The 11,578-nt window shown below is 48.6% G+C and overlaps 2 protein-coding genes across 2 annotated transcripts; one reads left to right on the top strand and one right to left on the bottom strand.

The window, feature by feature from the left end:
- Positions 1-156: 156 nt before the first annotated feature.
- Positions 157-4,564, bottom strand: BBLN (bublin coiled coil protein). The gene is made up of 2 exons (XM_054220829.1): positions 4,427-4,564; positions 157-1,270 (listed from the first exon to the last, which is right to left on the bottom strand). The coding sequence occupies exons 1-2, from the start codon at positions 4,509-4,511 to the stop codon at positions 1,077-1,079; spliced, it is 279 nt and encodes a 92-aa protein (XP_054076804.1). The 5' UTR covers positions 4,512-4,564; the 3' UTR covers positions 157-1,076.
- A 1,204-nt stretch (positions 4,565-5,768) lies between these two features.
- PTGES2 (prostaglandin E synthase 2) lies at positions 5,769-11,502 on the top strand. The gene is made up of 7 exons (XM_054220636.1): positions 5,769-6,004; positions 7,073-7,267; positions 7,935-7,990; positions 8,626-8,778; positions 9,340-9,540; positions 9,863-9,980; positions 10,703-11,502. The coding sequence occupies exons 1-7, from the start codon at positions 5,783-5,785 to the stop codon at positions 10,829-10,831; spliced, it is 1,074 nt and encodes a 357-aa protein (XP_054076611.1). The 5' UTR covers positions 5,769-5,782; the 3' UTR covers positions 10,832-11,502.
- Positions 11,503-11,578: the final 76 nt, after the last annotated feature.

Raw genomic sequence — 11,578 nt, 5'->3', positions numbered from 1 at the left:
CTCACTTCTGCTCCTCAGAGCAGTTTCCTTTCAAAGATGCACCCTCCTGGACACATGCTGTGTCCTAAGCTAGGCAAGAATGTGCATCTTGGTCTTTTGTTGATACTACAAAGCTTAATACAGTCAGTTCTCATAGTGGAGACTCTCAGGAACAAATTTTGTTTCAAATTGATTTTAATAAAACAGTTTTCTTATAAATAACCTCTTTAACTTTCAACAAAACCTCCTTTAACTTTACAGAAGTAGAAGATCATGGTGCTGGCCCCAGGCCATCCTGACAGGATCACAAAGTTTCATTCTATGCTCATGTGTTCTCTTGTAAAAACGTAGGGGAGGACTCTGCTTGCAGCCCACAGCAGGCAGACCCCTCTCTCTTTGCTGTGCAGAGCTAATGCTGCACTGTGGGCTAACCAGGCTGCCGTGCCTCTCTCTAACACCTGAGTCCTTAATGGCAGCTCAAGGAGTTAGGTAGCTTCCAATTGTAACACTCAAAAACATCACCCTGTGCTTGGAAGGGAAGAGAGGTGTCCAGTGATCTGGGACCATCTGCCAGTATTTCTTACATCACAGTTAATGTGAAAAATGGGGAAGCTGTACTTTCAAGGCAGGAGCTGGCCTAGCGCCCCCCTCTCAAAGTCTGTCAGCGGTTACACTCAGGGGCAAGCCTGGAGTCAGGACAGACCCTGCCTACTGTGTTTTTTGAGGGAAGAGGCTAGAGCCATAACACTCATTGCTTGGATTTAACAGCACAGAGATCATTTTTCTTCTTTGTGAAGAGGGCCTGCTGGCAAACTACCTGCGTCGCATCAGGCTTCCTACAGCCGGCTTTAACCAAGTGTCAGTGCCAGGCTCATGGTGGGGAGCAAAAAGAACCAACTCTCCTACATCCACCTGTGGGCTTCTGCACCTATGACACAGCTAAAGAAAATCAGAACATGGAGATGAATGGCAGGACACAACCACAGGAAGGAAAAAGTAACAGGCACGAGGTACCTCTTCTATTCAAGTTTTACGTTAAATCGGTGACTGGTAAATGTCACCTTAGCAATACCAACTGGGAGTTTGTGGCCAGCACACTAGGTGGGAGGCTGTGATCCCTGCATATCAGCTTCAATGTTCTGCTGCTCGCTCTGCTGCTGGAACTCCAGGCGGGTCTGGCGGTTGGACTCCAGCAGTTCTTTCAAGCAGGCATGTAGATAATCATTCTTCTCCTCCAGGTGATCCAAGCAGGAGTTGATCTGGTCCAGCATGGAGTTTATTGCTGCATATTCTAAAAGGAAGGGAAATGAGAGACTGAATAACGTAAGTATATTGTCACTGCAGTCACTGAAGGCAGTGTGAGCTCTTGCAAAACATGGCCACGGCATTTTGGCCGTGCCCTATCTGCCACTGGGTGGGTGAAGTAAAATGCAACTGAATCCTGCATGTGTTGTTTTCACCGATCAAACAAGAGCAATGGGAAGCTGGAGGACTGGTAACAAGATCTAAGACAAGTTACCTGGGCATTCCAAATGCATTATGGGCATATCCAACAGCCTTTGATCTCACACATAAATAGCTTACCGCAGGCGGAGTGCTGGCGTGCGGTGATCTGCATTGCAACAGTACCAAATAAACCCCAAGGGCAAGTTAGCCACCTTTTTAGCTGCCTTAGGGATCATCTTTCCTGACAAGGGTGCAGGCATTTTCGCAGCGTGACGAAGTATTTACTACATCCTGTGAATTATTTCTGTAAGGCTCCCAGACTGGAATGTGCTTCACAAGTGCCTGGCTGGGGTCAGGCTGTCAAAACAGCCCAGCCATTGCTGTGGCAGGAGCAGGGATGAGCCCAAAGTGTGGGGCACCAAGTTCAACTGCAGGATTTTCATGCGCCATTAAGGCTTTGGGTACTTCAGATTAAAGCCGAACTCATTTGGGATGATCCAGACAGTTGGTTCCCTAGGTACGGTTTCTTATTCACAGCATTTGTTTCACGTGCAGAAGTGCTGGCCTCAGTACAATGGCATTTCAGTGATGCGTATTAGCGCTGTTAGTCAGATGAAGATTGCTGTGCTACTGTGATGAAACACTTGCTTTTGGACTGTTCCAAATAGTATTCACACAATCCTAAAGAATAACAAAAAATCCAAACTGAAAAACCAGGCAAGATAAACCTCTGCTGACAAAGTTACTCAGGAACTGGAAGCCTCGCAGCAGCTGAAAAACCACGGGGCTACAGGAGACCCCAGGCAGAGCGAGCCCTGTGTTCCTTTCTGAAGCTGCATGGACTGAGCGAGGGCAGGGAGGCAGGTGTTGAGCTGTGACCCACAGGCTGATGTTTGTGAGGATGGTGGGCTGTAGGACAGGGAAAGATGCCCATGTGGGTGGCACAAGCCCACACCTCACCAGCTGGGGCTGGCTCCTCTCTGCCCACCTCTTCTGAGCAGCTGGGGAAGTGCTGGAGCCAAACGTGACACAGGCAGTGCCTGGCTGGAACGCTGCTCTGAGCTAGCGGAGAATATAGAAGGAAGCGAGGAGGAGGAGGGTTGCACTGTGATGAATTTCCCCAGCCTCACAAGCCCAACTGTGCCCCTCTTGGCTGCCCCCTTGACACTTCTGTAGGTAGGGTGCCCCCATGCCCCAGCACACTGGGCCCAGGCGCCGGCATTACCAGCAGCTTTAAATGAATGGTGAATATTTAAATATTGCAGTCATTTGCATTATCAGTAGCTAAGGAGAAGTTTCATTATAAAAAAAAAAAAAAATTATCCTAATTTTCTTATACTACTTTGGGGCCATTCACAGCAGCGTTGCAGCCTTTAATCCCTTGGAGAATTGTATGCGTAGCATTTAAGCTTGTTTATAAAAGTTTGGCCTTGCAGGTATATGCAGAAGTGGCATTATGAGCAAGAGCACTGTTGATGTCCTTGCGTTTAAAAACCAGTTCCATAAACACATTTTTTCCAAAAAGTATTTATCCAGTATCAGTATTTTGCAAACCTTGTTTTGAGGCATGTGATACCTGAATGTCCACGAGTTAGAGCTCTTTACGCCAACCTCATATTTGATCTAAGTGTGATGCTCCATGTTCCAATTAAACCATGAGCGTACCCCGAGCAGATATGGCAACATCTTCTGACAAATAACATTATTCATCAAATGGGCAAGTCTGTAATCACAGCAGGAGCCTAATTGTTCTCAGTGGCTGGAGCTCAAGCGAAGGCTATATAAGTTGTGCAGCTTTAGGAAGTGAAAGAATTTTAACAATTTTAAAATAAGATATTAAAACATTTTATTTAATTGTCTTCTGTTCGTTGCAAGCTTGGGTGTTTGTGGAAATGTAACCACATCCCCTAATGAAAACGTTGACCAGGAATATGGCAATCACATTGGTTACTCCTCTGAATTCTTACAAGAATAGCTGCCAAAAATAAGGTTTCCTATTTGAGATCAAGGAAGTGATCAACAGCTTCAGCTCCATGAGACCAGGAAACAACTCCAGACCTTTATGACTAGCTGCTGCATGCAAAGCCCTGGCTAATTACAAGCAGAATGACTTAATGCAGAGTCTCAATGTCGATCAGATTTAGTGACTTTCTCCATCACATCCAATGTGTCTCTTAGCTCTTCAAAAAGTTTGAAACACAAATCGCTGTAATGATGCAAAGCAGTGAACACTTCTGGGGTGTTTCAGGGCAGAAACGATCCTGCTGTCACTGCAGGTAGATCACAGCCACAAGGATGAGATTCACCAGTGCTGGTCACATCTGGAAACTGAATGGTCTTTGGGAAACAGCATAAACCAGCTCTTCACCATTTTTGAGAGAAGAGTAGCAAAGTGCTTACTCTTTGAAGGATTTCCAATGTTAAGAATGATCCGTACATAAGTGTTACAGCTCTGCCGTTGTCTCATTTCCTCCATCGGCTTTTTCTAACTGGACAGGGCAGTATGAGAAATGTCACACCTCGGCGCTGCAGAAATGCCCGAAAGTGGAATTTGCCAAGCTAATCGCATTAAATTCACTTTTTCCATGCATGACTGCTCCTCCCAGATCTGTCCGCGTGATCTGTCCTGCAGTTTCATGCTCCAAACGTCCTCTTTCTCCTTGGCCAGCCGCACCCCATGTGCCACCAAAAAACCACGGCGTTACCTTCCCACAAGGGAAGCTGAAACCCCAAATCCCCCCACGGCGGCAGCAGCAGTGTGCCCCAGCTCAGTGCCCATCACCGGGCTGGAATCGCCGGACCAGCCAGTTTCAAAACCCACTCACCCCCCGCAGCCCCTCACCGTGGGGGCACCGAGCACCGCTCCCAGCAGAAGCGGCAAAAACATCTGGGAACATCTGGGCCTCGCCAAACAGGCCCACGGGACCAGGCCGGGCCACCCAGGCCCGCCGGGCGGCCGGCGGTCGGGCAGGCGGCCTTGCCCCGGGCCGTCCCCACGCACCTTCCTCCCCGAAGCTGTCCCCGTCCTCCTCCTCCTCCTCCTCGGCGCCCACCGGCACGTGCGGCTCCCCGTTCGGCCCCGACATCCCGCCGACCCGCAACTGGCCGCGCGCCGCCGCCGTGCGCCCCGCAAGGGCCGTCGGCCAATGGGAAAGCGCGGCGCCGCCCGCGTCACGCAAAGCCGGCCGGTCGGCGCTGGGGTAAAGCCTGTGGTTAGCGGGCGGGAGGGAGCGGCGGCAGCGGGGTGGCAGGGCGCAGCTCCGTGCTCCCCATTTCTTCGGGTTTTTGTCTCCTTGCCCCGCGGTGTCCTTAGCCCTCCCAAGGTGTCCCTGTCCCCTGGGCTGGACCAGCCACAGCACACACCCGCACAAGTGTGTTTGGGCACAAAGTGAAGTTGTCCTGAGGGGCTGCCATTAGCACCCCGCCCTTCTTCTTTCCCCAGGCAGCCGATGGTCTCTGTGGACAGGCTGCGCCTCTGCCCGGGAGGAGCCCCCAGGCTTCAGTGGGTGCTGAGGCTGCAGCAGCCAGAGCTTTGCTGCTCAACGCCAAAACACAGCCACGTCACCGGCCCCACTCCATCCCCTGAGCGGCTTGAACCAGCCTCAGGTCACCTTCAGGCCTCCTCGTCCCTGCAGGAATGGGCACTGTTTGCTCTGCCCTTCTTTGTCTTTGGCCCAGTATCGGTCGTACCTCACGCGCCCTGAGATCTAATGGCTGTGTGTTTTTTTCATCCCCTAGAGATGTCACCGGGATAAAATTAACTTGCAATTAGAGTATTAATTCAATCAGTGCTCCTGAGTTAAACCCGATTTGAGCACTGTTATTAAGTGGGTATTTGGGGCAAAGAAGAAAGAAAAGGTTACGTCCTCATTTAACATCGCGGCCAGCTCTTCTCTCTGTGAGGTGACCCCGCTGCACACTGCCGAGTTGGGCCCATGCGCCTCAAGACAGGGAATTGAACATTAGTGTAATTAATGGATGTAACCACACTTTAATGAAAAAGATGACGACTTTCAGTTCGAAGCTCTGCGCTAGTACTGTGGGTACGTGCCGGTCCGAAGCAGCAACCCTCACTGGGCAGGACGCACCCTCATATAACAGATTATTTTATTTCCACTTTATGCTTTGGCGTCTCTTCAGGGAGCCCGGAGTTTACAATTACCTAAGCTGTGGCTCCTTGCAGCCAGAGGGCTGCGCCGAGACAGCCTCATGTGGAGTTCAACACCCCTGGAGTGCTTCTTTACCTCAGGGAAAAACCGCCGCCGCCATTTCGGGGGCGGGGGCCGCGCAGGGGGGCGGGGCGGGCCCTTTAGCCACCGCCCTCCGGCGCTCGCCCGCGCCGCGCCGCGCCGGGAAGATGGCCGCCGCCGGCAGGGCCTGGCGTGTCGCCGCGCTGCTGCCGCCCTGGCGGCTGCGGGCCCCGCGCCGAGCCTACGGCGGTGCTGCCGCCGCCGCTGCTTCTGTGGCGAGGGGCGGCGGCGGGGGCCGACTGCTGCTGGGCGCTGCCTTCGCGCTGGGCGGCGGCGCCGGCCTCTACCTGGCGGCGCGGCAGCGCCTGCGGGAGCACTCGGCCGCTGAGGTAACGCGCCGCCGGGCCCCGCTCGCCGCCTCAGGCGGCTCCCCCCGCCGTGGGCTGCGCTCTCCTTCCCTCTCGGCCGCCGCCGTCCCCCCCGGGCTTCCCCGGGCGCCTGCCCTGCCCGGCCCGAGCGCCTGAGCCGTAGCGAGGCCCGGGCACGGCCGCGGCGGACGGTCCCCAGAGACAGAGCTCCACGGAGGGTGCGGAGCAGGGTCTTCTGGCTCTGCGGGCCAAGCAGTCGCTTTTGGTCCGGTTTTAGTAAGGAAGCAGCTTAAAATTGTATAAAAGCGACCCCGGCAGCAGCGGTCTCCTTGAGGAGCTGTAGGGAATGCCTGTGAGAAAGTGAGAGCTTGCTGGGGGTGTGAGGCAGCATTTCTTATGGTTTTCCCTAGCACCCACGGAGGATTGTGTAACCCGATACATTGCTAATGAGAAGCACAGATTTATATGCGAAGTATTTGTTTTACAGTGTATGAGTAATGATTGGCACGGTCTGTCAGATCGCTGGAGTAAAGCAGTGTTGGGAAACTTCCCTCACCCCATGCCTTGCTGCCTGTGCCGCACGGGTTCTCCCTGCCTTGTCTCAGTTGTGCACAGGTTGATTAATGCCAGGAATCTGAATTTGGGCAGACACGTGCCTGAAATCAACAGCAAACTCTCTCTCTACTTTCCCCACCCTGTGACTTCCATAGAGGTTATTGTGGGGGGAACATGGATTTAAAAGGCTATTTTGGTTTTGATTTAAAGATAATTAAAATATGGTTATGCTTTTCTTTAATTTCAGAGTTGTGTATAGAGGGGTAAGCTGTCTGGATTTAACTTCTTTTTTTCTGGTTATGAGTGGGAGATTCCAGCAGATTAAATAGCTGTTTAGAAAAACAAGTATTTGGTCCCAATGAAAGGTGAATATTTGTGATGCCATTTGAAGAAAGAATGTTCGCCAAGATCTTTTGATCAGATGTTGAAACTGAAGGTCAATGACCATGACTTCATGACAAAAATAAGGGTGGAAGAGGGTAACATTTATATTTTTAGTAGAAAATGGAAGCTTCTGATCTCTTCCTTCCCCAGCTGCCTTCAGGGAGGCTCCAGCTCACTCTCTACCAGTATAAAACGTGTCCTTTCTGCAGCAAAGTCCGAGCTTTTCTTGATTATCATGGACTGCCCTATGAAATTGTGGAAGTGAACCCAATAATGAGGAAAGAGATCAAATTCTCTTCCTACAGAAAGGTGCCTATCCTGTTAGCCAATGCTGGAAGCCCTCTGGTAAGTCTTACTGTTTGAAAGCTTGACTTTCCCGCAAGCTGTGGTTTGGAGGCTTTGTTTGTGTCATGTCTCTGTGGCTTATCACATACAGTATAACCTTTAGATCATCTTTTATTTTCTCAAGGGCCTGAGATTTATTTCTTCCTTCACAGTTTCCTATGCCTTGGCCTTGTTAGAGTTTTTTTGTTGGCCGTTCTTACAAGGGATGTTGTTTGTGTAGTGACTCTGTAATGCAGTGATAATCTAGCTTCTATCAGCCCTTATGCAGGACATGTCATTTGTACCAGCGGTAACAGGAGCTGCTTATATCTTGTGGGAAAAGAATACTGAAGATTCAACTTGGCTTTTTTTTTTTTTTTAAAGTTAGTATTGCTTTTCCTCCTTTGCTGCCAAGGGCCTAAATTCAAAACCCACAAGTATTGCATGTGTACCTTACCCTCAGGTCCTCTGCTGTCAGAATGAAAGGCAAATTTGAAGTGATACTCTGAAAAGAGATCTGAATGTAGGGCTGTCTTTAGATGTGCAGGGACTCATGGAAGTGCATGGGGGGAAAAGGGACTGCAGTACTAACTTGAAGCCTCCACATGCAGGGAAAAAGGTTTTGAAGAATTCCCTTTTCAATTTTGCCAACCTCTTTTAAAAGTTTTGTTTTAATTCTGTTTTTCAGCAATTGAATGACTCGTCAGTGATCATCAGTGCAATAAAAACCTATCTCATTTCCAAGTAAGAAAATGGGGTGATGGGAGAAGAGTTGAATGTGAGTGGCCCTAGCGAACTAGAGATTGAGAAGGCTCTCTTAGAGTCGGTCATAAGTTGCTCACCTTGGTCTCTGAAGCTCTGGGCTTTTAGCCCAGCAGACCTGACCCTGGCTGTGATGGTGTGGATGGTGCCGATGTGTGTTGTCATGCGTGTGCAGTGAAGCAGAGCTTTTACCTTTCAGAGCAACTCTTTTTTTCGTCTGTGAGAATCTCTTTGCATAAAACCGACTTAAACAAGGACTAGCATTAGTCCTGGAACAAAGCTTACATTTAGCCAGTTACAATATCTAGAATGAAATGAAATTGCTGTGCCTGTGGCCTGTCCTTTAGGTCCATGCTACAAAGCATTTGAGAATGGTAGGAAGTTTTATGCCTGCAAAATTTTCTATTCTGACACAGAGAAAGGTATGTGCACTAATAATAGTTATTTGCAAGTAGCTGTTCCAGTCTCTTTTCAAAACTTATTTCAAATAGAATTTGAAACCGTGTGCATTTATTTTTAGAATAATATATTTTAAAGTGTGTATCTTTTGATCTGTCCTTTGCTCTTGCTCATTTTTGTAGCAGCCAGGTCAGCGCTAACTGTGTTTCTGTCCATAGGAGGAATAGCTTAGAAGAGATCGTGTCCTTTTATCCTCCTATGAAAACTGTGACTGAGCAAGGCAAGGAGGTATTTGAGTATGGGAATAAGTACTGGCTCATGCTGGATGAGAAGGAGACAAAGCGAGTCTATCCTGTCAAAGAAGTGAGAGTGTAAGTGCTCTTAAATTTCCGGGCTCTCCAAGTGGCGTCACAGCTTCCTCCAGGTGTACTCAGGAATGGTGCAGATATAAAATCCCACTGGTGCTGACAAATCCTGTCACACCCTCCTTGTTGTTTAAAACCTCAGTAGTTAGAGTGGTTTTGCTGTGTTCCTTACATAATCTGAAACAATGCTGTTAGATGGCTTAGTTCCCACTGTCATGGTCATGCCAGCCTTCAGTTGCCTCCAGTTTCTTTCTTGGCATTTCCTTTGTGTCACAGAGTAATGTTACGGAGTGCTAGTTTCCCTTTCTGCTTTAGCTCTCATATTGGGAGGAGAAGCTAGTGCTATATCATAGTCTTAATTTTAGTTTGAGATTGGAGGAGCCTTGCCAAAGTTAATGATCCTGAGTGCATTTCAGAGGGGTCACCAGAGCACAAGGCTGGGCAGGAGTTTTTGACACATTCGTCCTTGGCAGAACCTCTGGCTAATGCCACTGTGATTCTGTCTGCCTTCTGTAGCCCTGCAATCTGTACCTCGTTCAACGAAGGGTCTCTTTTGAATGCTTGCAGGGAAGAAATGAAGTGGAGAAAATGGGCAGACGATTGGCTTGTTCACCTCATCTCCCCCAATGTTTACCGGACCCCCAGAGAAGCCTTGGCATCTTTTGATTACATTGTCCGTGAGGGGAAGTTTGGCACTGTGGAAGGTTTCTTTGCCAAGTACATGGGGGCTGTTGCCATGTTCTTCGTTAGCAAGAGGCTGAAGAAAAGGTTGGTACCACCTAGCACGAAGTACACAAGAGGAATAGCTCCTTAACCTCTTCAGCTGTGAACCCCAAATGTCGAAGGGCAGAACCTCAGTGTTTTAAACCAAACCGTTTAATCCAATGTGGGTAACAGCTGTACTTCTTTAATGGGAGGTAATAATCCTCTCTGCTCATCTACTATTTAATCACTAACCGCTCCCTTCACTCGCAGATATGTTCCTAATTTCCAGGCAAAGACCAGCCTATAAGATGACAGACAATAAAAAGGTAAAGAAAGAAGCAAACCAGTGTCTTTAGACTAGGTTTGTGGTTTTTTCTTTATCCAGACATCACCTTCAAGATAATGTCCGAGAAGACTTGTATGAAGCAGTTAATGAGTGGGTAAAAGCTATTGGCAAACATCGACTCTTCATGGGTGGAAACCAGCCGAACCTTGCTGATTTGGTAAGGGGTTAATTCCTGGATTTACCGTTAGGTGTATTACAAATTATCAGTTGCTTATCCATATGGAATGGTTAATACCAATACAGAGAGAGAATGTGAGTTACATGAGATACATTGGCCATGTCCTTTCTGCAGTAATACAATTCCCACATTAGGAGGACTTAGAAATATTTGTTACACAGGATGGTATTTGTTTTTCTCCAGAGAAATGTTTCCTGAGATGGAACCTGCAGTTCCCATCTGCAGGTGGATGTTACTGATTGTGTGGAAGCATGATAAAAGCAGGTTACAAGCCAGGACACTGCTCTGGCTCATGAGTAAAGCCTCACACCTGCACAGGTTTTATTGCATTCAGTGCTGCTGGGGTTTCCTTTGCTGGCAGCAGTGTGGAGCGGAGCAGGATTCATCCCCTGCACCAGCAGTTCTCCGTGGAGTGCAAGTGAAGCGTTTCACACCAGGGCTTGATGCAAAGATGGGATTAACTTTTGATCCATAACTGCATGTAGATCCTGATCTTTCCTTCCTGTTTTGTCATGGGAAAACATGCATATTTTTAACTTACCTTTCTGTCATTCAGTCTTCATCGCTAGTCAGAGCGGTGGAGTAGATGGCAGGACAGGGAAGAGCCTTAACGGGTAGTCTATTGTGACATTTTTTGGTACCCTGAGCCATTCTCTGCTACTGACTTTGAGCGTTGTTCTTATCTTTCTCCTCTGTCACAGGCAGTGTATGGGGTCCTCCGAGTCATGGAAGGGCTGGAAGCCTTTGACGACATGATGGTTCACACCAAGATTCAGCCTTGGTACCAGCGTATGGAAGAAGTCATTAAAAAAGCTGAAGCTGCAGTCTGATGCCAGCTGCAGCTGCCTTCCTGAAGTATTTGCATGGTAAAAAATTTCTGAAGGAATGGCATTTATTTTTTAAGGATTGAGTGGACTGCTCACGCCTAATGGACTGACATGCAGGCACAGAGACTGTCCCGTTCAGGATATCAAGGCGCAGTGAGCAGAGGGGATCCAGCCAGGTGTGTATTTGAACATGGTATTTAGAAGGATGGGGACAGGTAAAAGGAAGGGATCTCGGACGCTGCTGGAAAGGAGAAGCTCTTAACTGAAGAGTGCAGCAAATAGGCTTCTTTTAGGTGAGAGCCATTCTCGGAGCAGGTTACTGTAAAAGCAAGCAGCTCTTGGCTAGTAAATGTTACAGCCATATCAGATACAGTAGGTCTGAGCAGCTTTTGCTTCAGGCTGTCTTCCGCTACTCATCTATGTCACCTGAAGTGTTTTCCTGACTGAAACACTGGATAGTAGTTTTTAAATGACAAATTTTCCTGCAATAGAATCCTGTAAAACCCAGTGCTGAGGGAACTGGAGGAATCCATGGTACTGGGAAAGGCATCCTTCCTATGCCAGAAATGATGCTGCACTCAGCAGATCCTATGCTTTTACTCTTCCATGTAAACGGTTCTTTCAGTACTTGATTCTGTACCGTCTGTGAGGATAAAGGCTTGCTTCTTTCTGTGCCCTGTGCAAGATCTGTGAGTTCTTACCTTACCCATTACACCTGGAAAGCACACCCCACACTGAAATCACTAATGC

The sequence above is a fragment of the Rissa tridactyla genome, chromosome 14 (genome assembly GCF_028500815.1).
Source record: "Rissa tridactyla isolate bRisTri1 chromosome 14, bRisTri1.patW.cur.20221130, whole genome shotgun sequence".
Lineage (NCBI taxonomy): Eukaryota > Metazoa > Chordata > Aves > Charadriiformes > Laridae > Rissa > Rissa tridactyla.
Note: the sequence above shows the minus strand (reverse complement) of the source record. Positions and strands in the feature narration are given on the sequence as shown.

Bases quoted from the DNA above. Each gene is read 5' to 3' on its own strand.
- PTGES2 (XM_054220636.1), top strand. From the start codon at position 5,783: ATGGCCGCCGCCGGCAGGGCCTGGCGTGTCGCCGCGCTGCTGCCGCCC. The intron at 7,268-7,934 runs GTAAGTCTTACT...TCTGTTTTTCAG, and splicing joins CCAATGCTGGAAGCCCTCTG to CAATTGAATGACTCGTCAGT. The intron at 7,991-8,625 runs GTAAGAAAATGG...TTCTGTCCATAG, and splicing joins AAAACCTATCTCATTTCCAA to GAGGAATAGCTTAGAAGAGA.
- BBLN (XM_054220829.1), bottom strand. From the start codon at position 4,511: ATGTCGGGGCCGAACGGGGAGCCGCACGTGCCGGTGGGCGCCGAGGAG. The intron at 1,271-4,426 runs GTGCGTGGGGAC...CCTTCCTTTTAG, and splicing joins GGACAGCTTCGGGGAGGAAG to AATATGCAGCAATAAACTCC.